The 21,954-nt window shown below is 32.8% G+C and overlaps 1 protein-coding gene across 2 annotated transcripts; it reads right to left on the reverse strand.

Moving 5' to 3' along the window:
- Nucleotides 1-6,025: 6,025 nt before the first annotated feature.
- On the reverse strand, nucleotides 6,026-21,718 carry LOC143225061 (homeobox protein Hox-A1-like). 2 transcript variants are annotated; one of them, XM_076453760.1, is made up of 2 exons: nucleotides 20,950-21,718; nucleotides 6,026-7,505 (listed from the first exon to the last, which is right to left on the reverse strand). In XM_076453760.1, the coding sequence occupies exons 1-2, from the start codon at nucleotides 21,716-21,718 to the stop codon at nucleotides 7,120-7,122; spliced, it is 1,155 nt and encodes a 384-aa protein (XP_076309875.1). In that variant the 3' UTR covers nucleotides 6,026-7,119. The 2 variants fall into 2 exon arrangements, 1 of the variants encoding a protein (XP_076309875.1); XR_013013594.1 differs by lacking the exon at nucleotides 20,950-21,718 and adding an exon at nucleotides 16,743-16,893 and having other exon boundaries at nucleotides 7,367-7,505.
- Nucleotides 21,719-21,954: the final 236 nt, after the last annotated feature.

Here is a 21,954-nt window from a genome sequence, read left to right on the forward strand (position 1 = left end):
ATTTTCTATTTGCAGATTAATTTTCATCAACCATAAGTTCTTCGGAAAAAATATCCAAACAATAGTAATTGTTTCTAAAAATTATGTTTCACTTACTCTAGCACATTGAAATTTCTGCGTCAAAAGCTTTATTGAAATAATGCACGTTCTGTGATGTCCTCGCGAAATCTCGGGAACTGTAAGCTATTCAAAGTTTCAGAAAAGGGCTGATTGTGTTGTCTGTTTGTTTTTTGAATTTCGCGCAAAGCTACACGACGGCTATCTGAGCTAGCCGTCCCTAATTTACCAATGTAAGACTCGGAGGAAGGCAGCTAGTCATCACTACCCACCGCCAACTCTTGGGCTACTCTTTTACCAACGAATAGTTGCACTGACCGTCACATTATAACGCCCCACGGCTGAGAGGGCGAGCATGTTTGGTGTGACTGGGATTAGAACTCGCGACTCTCAGATTATGAGTCGAGTATCTTAACCACCTGGCCATGCCGGGCCTTCTACAGTTCAAGAAATGAGACTGCATTAACATCTCGCTATTCCCAAGAATTTAGAAACGAAAAATGTCCTCAAACCTAACAAATCATATTGTGTGCTCCTTTCACAGCAACTTGAAAATAACTTTATTCTAAAACCCAGATTTGGGGATCCTTATTCAGGGTTTATACTGTATGGTAAAACGAAAAGATTTAAGAAATAATATTCATACATTTTACCAATACAAAATTCGTCTGTGCCCTGGCAAAACTATATTTAATACAAATTACACGTATTTACACAGAAGTGTGAAATTATGGGAGAAAAACAAATCTAGTTACTTTATTTTAAGAGTTCAGCCTATAATTCCAGTGTATGTGGGTAAGAAAACAGAAGAACAACTTTTCTAATATTTAATTAGATGTGAAACTCCAAATCTTAAACATGCTGTAATTTTTTTTATTTGTAAACCATTATTAGATAGTGTTGGTTTACTATACTGCGGAAGTAATAAACGTTTGAAAGTGACTAAGGAAAGAACTTTTCACAAATTTATTTAATTTTAAATTTAGTGTATGAATAATTCCTGAAATTAAACATCGCTGAAATCCAAACATATTTTTGGACTTTCATATTAATAAACTATCAACGTTTTTCCATGCCCGATTCAAGCTAAACACTGGATTTGTTACAGAATATTTCTGTTGTTCTGTTAATTGTAGCCAGGTAGGTGGCACATACTGCTGGTTGATTGTCCTACCTCTTGCCAGTAGTACTAAAATATGGAGTTCCTGACTTGGCCAAGGACCGCTTAGGGTGCTGATCCAGTTGAAAATACCAAATACTTGACATAGTCTTAAGCATGAAAACTTGATTTTGATTTCCTAAGGTTAAGACTATATAGGCTGTAATATTCTGATAATTTTCGCTTTCCTGTTTTAACGAATAATAACAACAGTTTATCATTAAAGAGTTTCATTAAACGCTGTTTTTAATAGTGTATTTAAAAATATTAGATGTTATCTCTTACATTTAAACTATTTCTTCGAGATGCGGCAGAAAACAATGGCAAACAGAAACATAAGAGAACATAAAAAATAATACTATTAACAAAAATAAAAATGTATACTGAGTCAGCAAATATTAATTTCCAAATTAAAGATAGCTTCTTGATGCTGTTTCAATGAATACCAGGTAAGAGACTTCACCACTTTAATATAAGAATTAGGGTTAGCAACAACAAAGAAACAGATCAGTGACAATCAAGTAACATTCTCCACCTACTCAAATATCTGTCTTAAATTTATCAACAGATAACAGACTCCGCTCACTTTAATATATAACACTGTAACGTCAAAATTAATTATTTTATGTAATTACTAGACACTTAAAAACAGAAGAGCTGAAATTCTTAATCTGAACTCAAATTTGAGCAGAAAATACCAAAATATAAGTCACTATTTTAAATAATAAACAAATGGTTGCATGGAAATGATTGTATAAATACTGTCCAGATTACATGAATTTGGAAGAGGAATATTAAGTGAAAGTTTAGGCTTTTTCATAACGTTTAATCCCAGCATTTTCCTACTCTTATTTCATAGAACTATTTCCAATATGACTGGAATCAAAATAAGATTGTATGTTTCTCATATCCAATATTATCATCACGTGATGCGTATATAAAGATCTTAAACCAATGTTATCTATATTATAACAAATCACAAGTTATCTTTTGTTTGAAGCTACAATTATATGCATATATTGTTCGACATATAAATAAACTTTACCGATAGAATTATATCAGGGAAACAATTTTTACTATGGTTCGTACAGCGAGTAGATTTGTTTAAGTGGAAAGTGTTTATTAACTAATAATTTAAACTTTTGTGTAAATTTGTTTAAAATCAAAAATTACTAGCTACCTATTGACATGTTTTACAAGGGGAGTGCACTTCCTAGGTTGTAATCATGAGAATTTGGTTTGAGTTTTTGAAATTCGCGCAAAACTACTCGAAGGCTATCTGCGCTAGCAGTTTTTTCTAATTTAGCATTGGGTCAAGAGGGAAGGCAGCTAGTCAACATCACCTACCATCAACTCGTTGGCTAATCTTTTACCAACAAATAATATGATTAACTGATGCATTATAACACTCCCACAGCTGAAAAGGCGAGCATGTTTGATAATAAAAATGCCAACCCACAACCCTTAAATTGCGAGTCGAGCGCCTTAATTAGTAGGCCATGCCAGACCCAATTTTGAGGAACCATTATTGGAGAAATCAAAATGAATTACTTTAAAGCAAGTTTGATGATAGTCTTAAGCATTATAACAGCTATAAAGCTGCGATTGTATGTACATTTAGTATATAATACTATGATTTGTATTCATTAACTAAACTTATGTACTTACACAACATTGGTTTTACTCCGAATATACATCTCTGGTACCCTATAAGTATATTTTGGGTCTGCCTTACAACACTAGCAACCAAACCAGGCTAACATTTACATTGTCATTGGTTTGTTTGTGTCCTTGGTGACCTTGTCAAATTCAGAAGACTAGAAATACTGATTATCAGCTGTACTGATGATTTGCTCAACTAATCAAGATATCAAATCAAGCCGTTCTTTAAGATTAGACTAGAATTGAAATTCTAAACAATGAAACGCCCTCGCAAGTTTTGACTGTGTAATTTATGTACATCTCCTTATACAGTTTAGACTAGAACTGAATTTCCAAACAATAAAACGCCCTCGCAATTTTGGACTGTGTATCTTATGTACGTCTCCCTATACAGTTTAGACTAGAATTGAATTTCCAAACAATGAAACGCCCTCGTAATTTTTGACTGTGTAGTTTATGTACATATCCTTATACAGTTTAGACTAGAATTGAATTTCCAAACAATGAAACGCCCTCGCAGTTTTGGACTGTGTAACTTATGTACATCTCCTTATACAGTTTAAACTAGAACTGAATTTCCAAGCAATGAAACGCCCCTGCAATTTTGAGTTATGTAACTTATGTTTTTATTGCATGTTCTTAAAACAAAAAATTCGGTTTAAGTAATCTTTCAATATGTTTATTTGTTGTTAAGTGTCACACTGCATATATCATCTATTATATGCATAAAGCAAGGATCGAACCCAGAATTTTAAAGTAATGAGTGCTCAAGCTTATGGGGGGTTCACTGTTTACTATTTCTGTTTTCAGTGTATAAAATATTCTTGATATACACACACAACTTAATATCATATTTCACTTATGTTGCTTCATAATACACGTTAATTATATATTTTAATTCTATCAGTCTATGAAAAGTTGATAAAATGTTTGTATATCTGTTAATCATGCTTCGAAAGGTCACAAGTACAAATTTTCTACAAGGTACAAGAGAGCTTAAAATAGCTTAGTTTGATATTTTGCGAAAATATACGAGTAACTTAACTTAGTATAGTTTAGAGTGTATTTTCGAAAATACTAATATAACGTAGTCTAATAGTTTTTGTTTATGAAAGCACTAAAATAGCCCAACATGGTAAATTATATCAAAATTAAAACAGTAAGATAATTTAGCTTAACAAATTATTTCAAAATGAAAGCACTCAGATAATATGGCCAAATAGTTTCGTGTGTATGAAAGTAGTTAATATGACATCACTAGACATTACTTGTACATTAAAGCATTATATATAATCTGGCCTGATATTTCTTGATGTGATATAATTTGGTCTGGTAGTTTATATAAATAAAATTTGTAAAAAAACAACAAAAGCACCTTAATAATACCAAATGTTTTATTAAAATTTCAAAGTGTTTTTTTTATTTTATTACATATTTTACAATCGTTTCTTTTGTGCGATTAATTTTCCCAACAGAAGTTTAAATTATTGGCCAGTTTAATTAACAATGTGCTTCTTTTTTGTTTACTTTGACTTTGTGCTGTCTTTATTTTGACTTTGACTTTACGGTATCTTGTTTACTTTGACTTTATGGTATCCTTATTTTGACTTTATGGCATCATTATTTTGACTTTACGGTATCTTGTTTACTTTGACTTTATGGTATCCATATTTTGACTTTACGGTATCCATATTTTGACTTTACGGTATCTTCGTTTACTTTGACTTTGTGGTATCTTCATTTACTTTTACTTTATGAAATCTTTATCTTGACTTTATGGTATCATTATTTTGACTTTGTAGTATCTTCGTTTACTCTGACTCTATGGTATATTTATTTTGACTTTGTGGTATCTTCGTTTACTTTGACTTTATGAAATCTTTAATTTGACTTTGTGGTATCTATGTTTACTTTGACTTTATGGTATCTTTATTTTGACTTTGTAGTATCTTCGTTTACTTTGACTTTGTGGTATCTTCATTTACTTTTACTTTATGAAATCTTTATTTTGACTTTGTGGTATCTTCATTTTCTTTTACTTTACGGAATCTTTATTTTGACTTTGTAATATCTTCGTTACTTTGATTTTATAGCTTCTTTATTTATTTTCACTTTGTAGTATCTATATTTACTCTGATTTTATGATATCTTTATTTACTTCGACTTTATGGCATCTTTTATTTATTTTAATTTTGTGGCATCTTTTATTTACCTTGGCTTTGTATATCCTATTCTGCAACCGGGTTCATTTAACGACAAATTAAAAATAAGTCAAAACATCAACGACTGTGGAGTAGATGTGGATCTTTTAACAGCTCAGCAATGACCACAAACATATAAAATAAGCTTAGTACGTGTTTGTGTGAAGAAATCTGCCTCTGAGAGGCAGACACAATGAAACCACTTTAAGATGTGTCTGTCACAAAGAAACGGAAAACTACTTATTAAGAAAGAACTGACATCACAATACCAACTAACCAAGATTAACTTGTAGAAGCTATAAGTGGGTCAATGAATTACACTGTTTTTCATATTATTTGTTTTACACTTATTAATATTGTACTCACATTTCAAGTTAGGAACACTTTATTTATGGCTAAAGAGGATATTAGTCTTTTTTGTTCTTATAAAACGTCTTTTTATAGGTGTTTGTTACAATAAAGTAAGGTTTTAGGATGTAAAGGATATTAGTATTTTTATTCTTATAAAACATCATCTTCTTATAGGTACTGTTTACAATAATGTAAGGCTTAGGATGGAAAGGATATTGGACTTTTTATTTTCTTAAAACATCGTTTTCTTATTGGTGTTGTTTACAATAAAGTAAGGTGTTAGGATGGAAAGGATAACAATATTTTTATTATTATAAAACATCGTCTTCTTATAGGTGTTTTTTACAATAAAGTAAGGTTTTAGGATGGAAAGGACAATAATAGTTTTATTCTTATAAAACATCTTCTTCTTATGGGTGTTTTTTACAATAAAGTAAGGTTTAGGATGGAAAGGATATTAGTCTTTTGATTCTTATGAAACATCGTCTTCTTATTGGTGTTGTTTACAATATTAACATCGTTTTATAGGTTTTATTTTTATAAAACATCGTTCTTCTTGTAGGTGTTGTTTACAATACAGTAAGGTTTTAGGATGGAAGGGATAATAATAGTTTTATTCTTATAAAACATCGTCTTCTCACAGGTGTTTTTTACAATAAAGTAAGGTGTTACGATGGAAAGGACAATAATATTTTTATTCTTATAAAACATCGTCTTCTTATAGGTGTTGTTTACAATAAAGTAAGGTTTAGGATGGAAAAATATTGGACTTTTTATTCTTATAAAACATCGTTTTCTTATAGGTGTTGTTTACAATATTAACATCGTTTTATAGGTTTTATTTTTATAAAACATCGTTCTTTTTGTGGGTGCTGTTTACAATAAAGTAAGGTTTTAGGATGGAAAGGATAATAATAGTTTTATTCTTATAAAACATCGTCTTCTTATAGGTGTTTTTACAATAAAGTAAGGTGTTAGGATGGAAAGGATATTAGTCTTTTTTATTCTTATAAAACATCGTCTTTTCATGGATGCTGTTTACAATAAAGTAAGATTTATTTAAATTTAAACACACACAAGCACACGCATATATATATATATATATATATATATATAGAATAAAACATAGAGTCAAATAAGTTAAGTTTTAATGAAATACTATTTACATCAGCGACGTTATGGTTTAATAGCAGAACAGGAAATTATGCCATATCAAAACAACTCTATAGAAATGATAAGGTAAATGTGGAATCCATTATTTAGCTAAAAGAACGAGTATACTAAAATACGTTTTCTAAACTTATTTTTGCCTAATATTAACCGAAAAACGTTTACGTGTTTGTTTAAAACAGTATTTTCGTGCCATATTGATAATTTTACGTGTGAGTTGAAAAGTGAAAGAAATCAGAATAATAAAAGTAGGATTTAACTACTGTTATTTTTTCTAATATAGGTCTCATAAAATCTGTTTTTCTGTGCATACAATATATATAAATACACATTTTGTTGTTTTTTCATTTTCTTTTACAATTTGGTGCTTGGTCCACAATAGTCCTACAAGAAATGAGTGTTTTACCAAAAATTTTCTTAAGCAATCATCCGAAAATCGTAGGTTCTTTTTTTTTTTTTCACGGCTCGGCAAAGAAACTGTTGGTTTATTTTTATTTTGTTGTAATATTACAATGTTTACTAGCAAGTTCCTTTATTGGCTGGCAGAACCGTTACCTTGGAAACATTCGATGGAGGTATCCTGGTAACGGGTTTGTGTTCATGGCAAGTGGAAGTAATTTCTGGAGTGATGGTTTCTGGCGGCACGAGACCTTCTTTCATTCTTTTCTTCTGTTTCATTCTTCGATTTTGAAACCAAATTTTCACTTGTGTTTCATTCAGTTGAAGAGCATTGGCAATCTCTATTCGTCGTGCTCGAGTAAGATATTTGTTGAAGTGAAATTCTTTCTCTAATTCTGTTAGTTGTTTCGTAGTGAAGTTTGTTCTGCCGGGTCCATTACTAGCTGACGAATCTCCTCCACAACCGCCATGCCCTATCCCATGATACTCATGATCTGACTTGTGAGCTGGATTATGACAAATAAAAATGATCATAGGAAATGTGATAATTAAAGAAATGATTTTAACAGAGTGTTAAACGTTTAAAAATACACCAATTGTTTCATTTACCCTTTAAGTTATAGGGCAGGATCTATATGACCATAAAGATTTTAGTTTGCTGACGACACATTTATGTGTTTGTTATTATATTAGTGTTTTAGTATTCTCACGCACGAGTAAAAGCTTTTCAATAAAATAATATATTTCTAAGCAAACTGTAATTTGTTTGTTTTTTCACAAATGGTATGTGTTTTCTTATATCACAGCCACATCGGGCTATATGCTAAGTCTACCGAAAGGGTAATCAAACCCTGATTTTAGCGTTCGAAATTCGAACAGGAAATTATGCCATATCAAAACAACTCCATAGAAATGATAAGGTAAATGTGGAATCCATTATTTAGCTAAAAGACCGTTTTAGCTCTACAAACAAAATTAATGCTATTGTGTTTAGAAAATTTTCGCAAAATTATACAAGAGCTATCTACGAATATTACTCCATAACTTTGAAGTAATAGACTAGATGGAAGGCAATTAGTCAACATGAACTATCATCAAGTTTCAGGCTACTTGTAATGTGTTTGACATTAAGATAAGAAAAGTATATTTCGACATAAAATACCATGGATGATGTACGAACGGACACGGCCATGAAAAGGTTGGTTGAAACTCAAGAGTATAATAGGCACACAACTCTCACATACATAACATTTAGCAGACACGTAGGTGCACTGCGCGCTATAGCAACTGTGCTGGATGGAAGGAGAGGTCATAGAAAGTACCCGATCATCGCAGGTTCCAACGAAAGGATCTAAAGACCGATCCAGAACAGAAGCTTTGATTATTTGGAATTAAGCACAAAGTTACACAATGGGCTATATGTGCTTTACCCACTACGAGTATTGAAACCCAGTTTCTAGCAGTGTGTGCCCCCAGACATACCACTATGCCACTGAGTGAGTCAAGGGTCAAAACAGAAGAAGTTTGATTTAACGGTAATCTCTTAGTGTATCTATAACCCCAAAATATAGACCCCACTTTAGGAAAGGAGTAAGAGAACATGAACCATAAAGATTTGGAATAAATAATGTTACAGGCACTCTAACATTTGGCTACACATGGCCCAAGTCTAATTGGAATATCCAACTTATATCTGTTCTAACTAGATTGACTTATATAAAAAGATGTAAAGATAAGTCTGAAATTCCTGTACAAACGTATGTGTTTTAATGTGTATTAAACACTTAGAGCAATAATTCAACGTGAAATCTTATATGGTCACCATGATTTGTTTATAAACAAAAAGGCATGATACGGACTGTTTGCGATGGTAAAAAAAACAACACAACAAAAAACAATTTCAACTTACCTCTGAGCCACTGGGGTATCTATTATAGTAATTACAAAAGAATTATCCCTAGTATTTAAGGTTTAAAATTCAAGACTTCTAAGATACAGAAGTAGGGTTAAGGAAACCAATAGCCCACCCTCGTGGATGGCGAGCTCAATATTTGTCCGCTACTAGCTGAATTCTATATTATATAATGGGCGGTGTGCAACACAACAGGGCAACTACGAGCGACATTGGTTTTGAACCACGTCCTGTAACAAAGTTCTTAACAAGTATTTTGTCTTTACCACTTCATAGTTGCTTGGAAAGAAGGAAGTTCTTAGTAGACAGCTGTTCAAGGGATGATTCTACTCAAAGTTCATTTTACTGAGCTCACAGTATAAAGGCCCTGAATCTAGATAATGAATAAGTCGGTACATAGCTGGGATTTTTTATTATGTGATGTATCTTTTCTCACACCTTCAAAATAGCTAGTTCGTATTTATTGGTTTTAATCTGGTATAATTTGCCGATAGGAAACAAAATTCAGTTTCTTTTTTCTTAATCCACGTTGATTTATAAAATGTTTTAAACTCACTAAAAAATTAATTTATTTTTAATATTCCCATAGCGCGTGATCTCATTCGAACAGAAAAGCGTAAGACTTTTGGAAAGACGTAGTTTAAAGTAGTGTGACGAAATACGGGAGTTAATTCATATATCAATATATATATATAAGCAACATTAATCAACTCCTCAAAACTAAATATTCAAGAGTCGCCGAAATGTTGGGTGTTTAATAAAAAATAAGAAAGAAGAAATTTTTTTTTTTATATACTTCTGAAGATAAAATTTACGTCACGTTATTCAACGATGCAGCTATTCTGCTAGACATAAAACTTTATTATTAGTGACTAAAAGCGAAACAAAGAGAATTACAAACCGAGTGATCCAGCGGGAAGATTAATCGGTTGGTATATTAAAATCACATTACTGGCTGTACACCAGCTGTCAAGAACACTATCACAGGCCTATAGCCATACCGACATCAGAAAACCTGGCGAAACAAAATCGATACGTCACGTACTTTCTCTAAGTACGTGTAACGTGGTTTAATTCACGAACGAATTTAAAAAGCAAAATTATCACGTCGTTCGTCGAAAATCTGTAGTTTTTTTAACTATATCTCTGATTATTGGATCGATATATATGTATACTGAAACTCAGAGCCACAAAATTATGGCTAAAACATGAAAACTTACTGAATTTTGTTTGTTAAATTTTGAGCAAAGCTACTGACAATCAGTAGTTTAGAAATAATAGACTATGAGAGGAAGCAACTGGTTAGCACTTCCCACTATCAACTTTTGGGATGCTTCTTCTAGCCCCTCGCTAGTACAGTGGTATGTCTCCGGATTTACAACGCTAAAATCTAGGGGTTCGATTCCCCTCGGTAAACTCAGCTGATAGCCCGATGCGGCTTTGCTATGAGAACACACACACACACTTTCCCAACGAGGAATGGGATTGACTTTCAAACTGTAATTTTCTATGGATGATATGACAAACATGTTCGGTGTCGGTTTTTAAACCCAGGCCCTGCAGATTGTGAGTTGAGCGCCCTAACCGCCATGCCATGCTAGGCCTGTTTGTTAAATAACATTTCCGCCGAATTAGTTTCCATTAATGTAGACCCCATCGCTTCGATATATCTCTATACTCTGTCTTTGTACGTGTACTCTAAAAAACAAAAAAAAACTTAATTGGAAAGTCGCGTAAGTCAACAGGCATAAAACTCTTTACGAAACCTTTTTACTGTTGCTAAGTAACCAATAAATCCAAACAATAATTTTCCTGAGTTCCCCAGCACGTTTCCAAATACTGATAGTTACGAAAGCACGTGCTTTCAAGTTAGTTTAAAAGACGAGCGTGGAAAATTAACGATAACTATATTAATTAATAAAATATCTCTGCTGTACGGTCCCCCGCTGGTACAGCGTTAAGTCTACGGATTTACAACGCTAAAATCAGGGGTTAGATTCCCCTCGGTGGACTCAGTAGAGAGCCCCATGTGGCTTTGTTATAAGGAAACACATAAACACTCTTCTGTACCGTTAAATTAATGTAGCTTTAACCGCTGTACTAACGGGGACGTTAACTGCAAAAGGTAAAAAAAAAACAGTATAAATATGAACATTCCAAAACACCAAAAGCAAAGAAAATAACAACGTGATTACTGTATGTTTTTATCGTACAACATTACATGTCTAGGCAAATTTTTTTTTTACATGAACGTACTTGTTTTATTAACTTGTTAATGACATTTCATACACTTCCTTTTATAAGTATTTACATACGTATTAATACAAGAAATCCTAATTCTTTACCAGAGAATTGTATTTATTTATGTTTTTGTTAATGCTAGAAACAATAATATATTATATACAGATATATATATATATATAAAGGTAAACAATTTTATTTTATTTCTTTGTATCAATCGCTTTTTCTGAGTAAAATTAATTTAGCTCTTGTGTGTATATATATCAGAATATGTTAGCTTCAACCCTTCGGGTTCGCGCCCGCGTCGCGCCAAACATGTTTGCCCTCCCAGCCGTGGGGGCGTTATAATGTTACGATCAATCCCACTATTCGTTCGTAAAAGAGTAGCCCAAGAGTTGGCGGTGGGTGGTGATGACTAAGTGCCTTCCCTCTAGTCTTACAGTGCTAAAATAGGGACGGCTAGCACAGATAGCCCTCGAGTAACTTTGTGCGAAATTCCTAAAAAAAAAAAAAAACAAACAAGTTTCAACCCTTACCAACAAAGCTTGGAAAGTACTGTAAATCTAATTGCACTCTATATCATAGTTTCCCCACTTTTTTTTAAACCAGAAATAACATTGTTGTACTGATCTTAGCACCGCAGTAATTTTCACTATACATGTAATATCTTCTTTAGTAGCCCATTTTTTTAATAGGAAGACGAATGGCTGTGTTATATGCTGGATTGTTATTAATATATATATATATATAGATACATCTATGTAAACTTGATGTATGTAATTACTGTTATCTAAATTAAATTACTAATATTCCACTGAGATTATAAAGCCGATTTAACACTAGGTGGCAGTTAATGTAGTCCTCTCATCACAGACAAAAAATTGAAGAAAATATATTACACACGATAATTGTTAGAAAAAGCGCAATCAAAAATTTTTTTTTCGCCTGTCATTAATTTTGTCCCGTTGATTACCGGTAGGGGCTATATTTTATCTCTGTTGTTAAAATGCTTATTAGATATTTATAGAGGAACACAAATAAGTCGCGAAAACAAAGCCAAAATTATAATATGATTTATTTAGTTGTACATTGTAAAGAATATTTAGAACTGTTTTTAAGCCTTCATCAGATAAAGATGTCTCAGTTCTCTGATGAACAAAAAAAAGTTAATTTTTGTTCGACGTTTTATTTTTAACAATTATTATACTGTTTCTGTTTGTTTGTTTTTGAATTTTGCGCAAAGTTACACAAGGGCTATCTGCACTAGTCGTCCCTAATCTAGCAGTATGTAACTAGAAGGAAAGAAATTAATCATTACCACCCACCGCCAACTCTGGAACTATTCTTTTATCAACGAGTAGTGGAATTGAGCGTCACTTACGACGCCCCCACTGATGAAAGGACAAGCATGTTTATTGAGCGGTATTTGAACTCGCGACCGTCAGATTACGAGTTAAGAGCGCTAACAACCTGACCACACCAGGCTGTGGAGATTCTAAAAACTTGTTGATTTAATATAAAATCAAATACTTTACTAGAGTAAGTTTGAGCTTCACAGTAGGCTCTCTCGGCCCTTCCTACCATGAGTATCGAAACCCGATTTTGAGGGTTCTAAGCCCGTACACATACCACCTAGCCACAACTACAGCAAACCATAATGAAAGTTACTGACCACTGGCATTTCGTTTTGTAACATTTACATACATTAATGAAGAGTTCGAAAACCTATTTATTTACCGTTAAATGTGATGAATCATATTGCATTTTGAAAACAAATAAACAAATATATATTAGATTCATTAGAATTGTTAAAAATAGTTTTAGATTCAGAATGCTCCATACACACATACACTAACTTTTTTCACAAATGGTGAATTGTAGCACATTATTCATGAATCTTTGATACTGGGTAATAAGCACGATGAGTTCGTTTTTAATTTCGCGCAAAGCTACTTAAAAGCTATCTGCGCTACCCGTCCCTAATTTAGCAGTGTAAGACTGGAGGGAAGGCAGCTAGTCATCACCACTCATCGCCCACTCTTGGGCTCCTGTTTTACCAACGCCGATCGACAGATTATAACGCCCCACGGCTGAAAAAGCGAACATATTTGTTGCAAGTGGGATTCGAACCCGCGACCCTGAGGTTACGAGTCGAACGCCTTAATCCACCTGGCCATGCCGGGCCTATATAAAAGAGAACAGTGTTTATTTATTGGACAATGTCCATTACACTGAAACTCTAATACATATTTGGTAGTACAGTTCTCTTACGAAACAACGCCTTTTATTTTTGTCCTGAAAATCCCGTTAAGGAATTTTATGAATACAGACAATACAATTCCAAGCACTAACAATCAGCATATTATTAGATACAAAAAATGGGTTTTCATTTTGTCGAATACACGATTACCGCCACGTACATTTCATTCACGCCCTCTATTCGTATAATAATTATTATTTTCAATTTCTATTACATCTGGCTGATTGTATATTGTACTTAGCAATAGAATATTACTTTTACATTTCTAGAACAACATGAGACCATAAGTAATAATGACTAAGCGCACGGTTTGTTATTCGTGTTTATCTTTGAAGTGTATTATAATGCCAAAATTCTACACGATTTCATCACATACTTTAACTTACATATGGTGCAATATTTTTGTCATTGCATCAAACACAATAAATCTGTATGTAATGTAATATCTCTTAATAATCACATTATGCGATATATATATCTGTATATATATATATATATGTACAAAAAACAATTCATATGGGATCATATTTTACTCCGAAATCGTAGCATATATTGTTTTTCTTTTTCATATATATACCAGGAAAACTAGGATATAGACCAACATAGTCACAGTTTATTAAGCATAAATATATATCTTAAATACACAAAAATCTCAAAGAGCCAATAAAATTTTGGGTGAAATTTATCACACGAGAACGTTAAGTTGAAGTGTTAAATGATAGAATATCTGAATCTCTGTAGGAGCATTTGTTTGTTATTTTAGGAATAAATTCTGAGAAGAGTTGTTTGTTTGTTGTTAAGTGCACAGTTTACAATAAGCTATGTATGTTTACCACAGGGAATCAAACCCCGGATGGTAGCGTTATAAACCTCAAGTTTACCACCGAACCGAGAGAAGTGTATGTGCGTAGTGACGAAAACTGAACTAACATCATTTCCGGTTTTGTACGAGTGGTAAATGTGATGTGTTCGTACTGGTTGCAAGGGTGGAAAAATACTAGCATACAACTGAACCATGAGATATAAATCGAACAATCGTGTGGGCGTATCCAACTGGCTTAACAAAAAACTAACGGTTGCTCCATAAATTATATAGGACTGTGTAGATAGTTTACTAAGCTAATAAATAATCATTTTGTCGAAATACGTAAGGATTTTAGCTATAGCTGGGATTTATATTATATTATATTATATTATATTATATTATATTATATTATATTATATTATATTATATTATATTATATTATATTATATTATATTATATTATATTATATTATATTATATTATATTATATTATATTATATTATATTATATTATATTATATTATATTAATGCATCCTTAATTTCTTTTTGTAAACCTATTTTCTTTTTAAAGTAAAAGTCAATGAATTCAAATTATTTCAGTGCCTGATTTCCTCATTTCTTGCGAGGATACAAGCTAAATATAACTTGTTTGCATTTATTCAGGTTTCTATAAAGACCTCGGACATCAGGTAATAACTGATTTGTTCGATTATAAATCAGCAAAGTTGCAATAAAAATCAATTCCCTAACCTTAAAAAAAAAAATTCAGGTATAAATGTATTAGATTTTATTTCCTGTTAATATATGTTGCTTTATGAAAAGCTTTCATATTTTACTCAATTATTAAACTGCTTTCATCTATTCAACGTTTCACAACTTGTCAATGTTGGAGTCATTTAATCAGTGATGTCGAGAAAACCCACTTGTAGAGAAATATATATGTAAAAACGGCTCGTTTGGGTTGAGAAAATATTTTATGTAGAGAAACGAACAACGTTTCGACCTTCTTCGGTCATTGTCAGGTTCACAGAGTCATTTATCTACCTGGCATGGCCAAGTGTGTTGAGGTGTTCGACTCGAAATCTGAGGGTTGCGGGTTCGAATCCCGGTCGCACCAAACATGGTCGCCCTTTCAGCCGTGAGGGCGTTATAATGTGACGATCAATCCCACTATTCGTTGGTAAAAGAGTAGCCCAAGAGTTGGCGGTGGGTGGTGATGACTAGCTGCCTTCCCTCTGCTAAATTAGGGACGCCTAGCGCAGATAGCCCTCAAGTAGTTCTGCGCGAAATTCAAAACAAACAAATTGCTACTTTTAAGAGAATCAAGATATATATTATTATATATATATTATATATTATTATCATGTTCTTGTAAGAGTTTTAAATAAATGATAAAATTACGTTTTTCATTCTCGACTTTCGTTATGCTTTAACTTTTTATCTTTTAAAACATATTCAATGAGGAAAAACCCCTTTAAGACTTGACTTTTTCCATAATGCTGGAAAGTTTAACTATCCAAACAGTTAGTAATTAATTCAATCAACCCTTTTAAGACTTGACTTTTTCCATAATGCTGGAAAGTTTAACTATCCAAACAGTTAGTAATTAATTCAATCAAAATAATAAAGTAGCTAAATCACTGTCAGATTTATAATACTGGCTTTTCAGAATTTTACCCTTTTTCAAATTTTTACAGTCTGTCAACAGTTACGTTATCAAATCTTTAACTGAACAAATGGAGCTTCACTATTTACAAAAACAAACATATTACACTGGTACATCAACATACACTCATTTGTATGCACATAAAACCGACAATTGCACTATTAAATAGTTATAAGTAGCACCTCGTAAATACTCGACTTTTAACCTTATTAAATATAAATAAATATAAACTGAAAAAACGTATACGTGGGTCGGAGGGAGGGATATATGTAAAGAATATAAACAAAGAATGTATTTATATCATGTATTTAGATTGTTAATATAATATTGTCCCCTTTGAGCGAACACAATAAAATGTTTTTTCTTAAATAAACGATTTACTAAACTGGCATATTTTTCAAATACATTAATATTCTGACGACAAGAAAAAAATGTCTTAATACGTTTCTCAATCAAGACAATATATTCTGGTCCCCAGAACACATATTGTTTTAATATTTATTAAGCAAAGTATAATAAATGTAAGTATGATATTATATATTATAGAAAAGTAGGATCATTTCTACTTAAGTTATGCATGATTTCAGACAAACCAAAATCAATAGTTATTTTGTTTCTTTCTGTATTTTTATTTTCCTAAGCATAACAAACTTGTTAAGTTTTTTTTTCTGCATCTATCTGCAAGTGAGAGAATAGAGCAAAAAAAACACGATAAATTACACGGATTTTAGGTGTAGGTAAAATAATGACTTACATGTATATTACAGTCATTGAAGTTCATAGAAATTCTAAGATGTTTTCTTAATAATTAATACTGCACTTTAAACTGTCTTTAGTAGAACAACTAACAAAAAACTCACCAAAAACGACTGAGATAATTGAAGCGATAAGACGACGTTGAGTATGACAGCCTACCAAAGCACCTGGTAATCATAAGTTATACTCAGATTTAAATTGGTTGTATACGCCATCATGAAGTGGTAGAAACAGGTAGCTTTGGAGCCTCAAACGTTTCCATTGAGGTCAGGAAAAAATAAGGGAAGCTGTTGTGAATTGCAGGTAGCCACTCAGAACACAAGAGGAGGGACAATATCCCAGAAAGGTCTTTGTGGGGGGGGGGAGGGTAATAAAAACATGAAGTATACATAATCATCGTGACGTCAGAAATCATTAGCTTTGTCAGTTACCGAGAACTGGTTGTTCCATATGAACAAGATTAACAAGCCCTCTCTCCCCTCAACAACATATTAAACACAGATAAAACTAGACGAGTACAAACACAAACAGATCATATACTGGAGAATTTATGAGCAGGACAATAGAAGCAATCAACAAGATGTTTACTTAATGCTCTTTGTTTAAAATAAGTTTTACTCATCAGTGTAGTGATACATAAGTATTATCTCATTTAGAGACAGCTGCTGTTTTATACCATCAATCATGTATGTTGAGCCTACTAACTACATACACCTATACAATAGAACGTTTCTTTTTACGAAAGTTTGTTTTGTTTTCGTACTATAATGGTTATACCAGGCAAAAAATCTGTTACGAATTCAGACCGTTTCTCATTACAGCTTGTCAGCTTCTACTCATGTGGGTCAGAGAACTTTTATATGTTACTGAACTTATTTCAGTATGTGTGTTTTTGTCTACTTCTATCTTTCATTAATATGACACAAATAGTAATCCATGACTTAAATACAAATAACGTCAAAAACAATAACAAAAAAAAAGAAACAAACACAGTGGTTATCTCATGTATAGCTGTTCAATCACGTTTGCACTCTGGAAAAAAAAAGTAAAAAACAAATGTCCAATTCTGCCAATTTCATGGGTGTACGAGACAGATCATGCGTGGAATTGAACTAGGTGCTTAGTAGGAGTGCTGTAGGAGTAGTGCTTTGTAAGTTTCTCCTGCAACCTTTCACTGTCGTTATTGTTTGTTCTTTTTAGAAAAAGTAAGATTTTTGAATAAGAATGTTGGACTGTTGAAATTATCAATATAAAGAAATGTCGCTGTTTTATGTTTGATTTCTTTTTAGAAAGTAAAATCTTTACGCTTCTGTAAACAATCACCATGTTTGTATTTATTTTGAAGTTTTTCTGGTTTAGAGTAAATTTTGTTTCTTCTGATTACGTATGAAATGGGTAACGAGATTTTTCTTCAACTTATCTAAATATGAATTACAAACATGAAAGTGAATTAGAATGAATCTAAAAGCATGTTTGTGGTTTTCAAGTTATGATAAACACAAATGTAGTTTATGGTTAATTAGTAATTAGATATTGAAAAATGTATCTTAAATAACGTTAATTACATCGCAACTGTTCCACAGCTACTATGAAACTTTTGTAAAATTACGAGTTACAAGTGTGCTTCCATATCCTCAGGTGCCTTAGACATACGTGAAAAGCTTTTGCTCAAAGACATGTCAGATTTTTACATGTCAGTTATCTTTACAGTGACATTTTCGAAGGGTAAATCTACGCTTAATTATAGTCTTTAACAATAAATTTAGTTTTTATACATCTGTAATGACATTTTGGTAAAGCTTACGTACTCGTAATATTTGTTTTTGACGAGATATATTTGTTTACTTCCAAAACGAGATTTTGATGGAGTTGATCCACCATACGAGTTCTGTTTCAACCAATTGTTTATTTGACGTTATTATTTCTAACAGTTAAAATAACTCATCTACTGTTTATTTTATGTTTTGGCAACATATTTCTTTCTAGTTTTTTCAACTTAATAATGACACTTTAGTGAAGTGCGTGCACTCGTAAAGGTTTCTCTTGAACAGATTTTTTTAGCCTTTAGAATTCACTTTTTGATGAAGTTCTTCTGATTTGTTTGTTGTATTTTGACAAACAAGATTGCTAGTAAGAAAGTTTTGTACTTGTATAACATAAACTAAATGCTAAGAGTCTGGTGATTTTTATTCCACTTAAACTAGAAACTTCGTCTTCTCCAAACCTACAGTTCAACACATAGAATAAAAATCAATTCTACATAATTCATATTTTAAGATTTCTGTTTTGGTGAAGTCGATACCAAGATGTTTGCATTACTGTAGATTCGTATATCTTGAAACACTTTCATTAAATTAAAGGGTTACCACTGATTTTATTATTATAATAATATTTTCATTCTGTCACTATAGTCTCAAGACACCTTAACAAAGTAACACTACATCTTTCCGAGAAGTCATGCGTGAGAAAACCATCGTTATAAACGTAATATTTTTATGTTATAGATCATAATATTACCATTTTTATTCTTCTTAGCATTTTATTGGATATTTAGACTTAAATTTTTCAACGTTACAAAAAATTTATACATTTGTAAATGATGTCGTTCCTAGACATTTTTGTTGTTGTTGCTAGCAAAAGGTCTAATACTAAAAAAAATCTTAGTTGTTGTTTTGAGTTAAGCACAAAACTGCACAATGAGCTATCTGTGCTCTGCCCACCACGGGTATCAAAAGCCGGTTTTTAGCGTTGTAACTCCACAGACATAGCGCTGAGTCACTGAGGGGCAACAATCTTAGTATGACTTTAAACATCTCAATGAATGAGAGTCTGAGAAGTTTTGGATTTTTTAAAGTTAGCTCCTAAAATATTCCCACAAGCGCTAAGTGAAATTTTTGGACTTTTAAACAACTGAACGTGTTTTACGAATAAACGCCCTATGGACAGAAAATATAACTTTTTTTCTGAAACATGAGATCTATGACAGCGTAAAAAAAAAGTGTTACAGTGTTTGTTCCTATTAGAAAACTCCCTTTAACATGCAGATTCATGAATGTACTTTATAGCTGTTAGAAGTTATCTACAAACAATGTTAATTTTATTGCAGAACTTAAGCTCTAAGTACTCACCAACTTGTGAAAGATTATGCACAAGTATCATTGGCTCTTTTTGCTAATTTTGGATTTTTTAACTGGTACAAAATTGGTACAGCAAGCAAAAATAAAAAGCTCTAAATTAGTGTGACACCGAACCGAGCATCATAGTTTTAATAACATGTTTGTGCACAGTTACAATGCAGGTTCTATAATGCCATCCAAGTCCTCAGTTTGACTTTCTAGAATACAAAGAATGGCACGTGACGACCAAATCAAGACATTACCAGGACGCCATGCTCGGTTTGTCAGAAAGTATGGGATGGCGGGAAGATCGCTTGTTGTAATACATCTGTTTTAAACTCGCTTTAGCATTGCGAGAATTAAAAACATAACCAAAAAGTTATTAAATCGGAACCATATTCGTCCAGAAAACAAAAAAAAAAAAGGTTAAGGGATTCTGTTTGAGCGTTTACTCAGAGTACACTATAATTAAAACACCTGCTCAGTAGATCAATCATACAATATCTGAGGACTAACAAAAAAAAACCTTTAATAAAAGCTGAAGACGAATCCATAATGATGTAAGTAAAATGTCTAATGTACCGATCACTAAAGATTCAGGAATAAACAAATATATATATATATATAATAAAACCTGAAGACGAATTCATAATGATGTGAGAAAAATCTTTAATGTACCAGTCACTAAAGACTCAAAAGTAAACAAGAAAACGTATAATAAAAGCTGAAGACAGATACATAATGATACAAGAAAAATCTTTAATGTACCAATCACTATAGACTCAGGAATAAACAAATAATGTATAATAAAAAAGACGAAGAATGATTTAGACTGATGTAATAAAAATGTCTAGTGTACTAATCACTAAAGACTTTAAAAAAACAAATAAAAAGGTATAATAAAAGCTGAAAACTGATGCAAAGTGATGCAAAAAAATGTCTAATGTACCAACCACTAAAGACTCACGAATGAAAAATATATAATAGAAACTGAAGGTAGATGCAAAGTAATGTAAGAAAACTGTTCAATTTACCAACGAAATGAGAAATGTCACATTTATTATCTCAAGAAAACAGACAATTTTTGGGAGATTTGACCTGTTTTACTCCGTTTTCTATAAATCATGTTAACATGAGAGACTTTCCCTTGCGGAAATATTAATAGGACTTTTAAGATATCCTTAAAATAACTTACCGTTTTTTGACATGTTTCTTTTGAACTGCATCCATTTATACTTAGGGACAAGGGCAGGGTGCTGAGCCATCAACGAGGTTTTACTGGTGATAACTGCACCTTCTGAGGTGCCGCTGTCACTTTGGCAGGTGTCCCGGTGAGAAGCTTCATAGCCCTGCTGATAGCCGAAACCATTCCTCCGCGGGAGGCCCACTGTAGCCATACAAGGATGAGGACCCGTGGTAGGATCAACGTCGTGAACATCAAGCCCGTTACGACGACCCTCTGAACCCGTTATAATCATATTTTGATGATGAGGAGACGCATTACGAGGACATTTTGCTTCTGAACCGTACTCCAAGACTCCGAAAGCAAAATTTTCAGCCATTTGAGTAGCATCAGATTGTCCGGGATCCGTCGACGAGGAAACGTACCCCATACTACTGAGAGCGTGATTTCCACTGTGGCTAATTTCCGAATGTCCGAGACGCCCTGGGTGGACATAACGCACGCTGCCGTCCAGGTTACTGTAGGCCATTCCACTAGATGTATCGTGTGCTCGTAACTGATTATTACCCTCTCGATTAAGCAAGGATGAACGGTGGTCAAGACCGGGAAAAGAAGTGACCACACTGTTCCCGACATAGTGGTTGTCAGGTCGTGGGAGATGGTCCGGAGACTGCCCGTAAAAAATATGGGGAGCCGCTAATTCGGGCCCATAAAGAGGAGCTCCGTAGGTTCCTGACTGACTATTATGACACGAAGTGGAATGTACAACATTGGAATTCATAACTTCTTAGAGTGTCTTTCCAGATAAAAAAGCTTTGAGGATGTGCCACAAATCAGCTGTCGTTGTTGGAGATAAATCAGAAAATAAATGGACGGTAAATCATGAACGGTAAATGACAGAATTATAGGTTAAACAAGCCACGTGATTCTACCAACCAATAGCGCTTTACTATGACCTCGGAACCGCCTTTGTTGGCTACAATGCATGGAAACCAACCACTTCCCTAGATTTCTGGG

The sequence above is a fragment of the Tachypleus tridentatus genome, chromosome 9, assembly GCF_004210375.1.
Source record: "Tachypleus tridentatus isolate NWPU-2018 chromosome 9, ASM421037v1, whole genome shotgun sequence".
NCBI classification, from domain to species: Eukaryota; Metazoa; Arthropoda; class Merostomata; order Xiphosura; family Limulidae; genus Tachypleus; species Tachypleus tridentatus.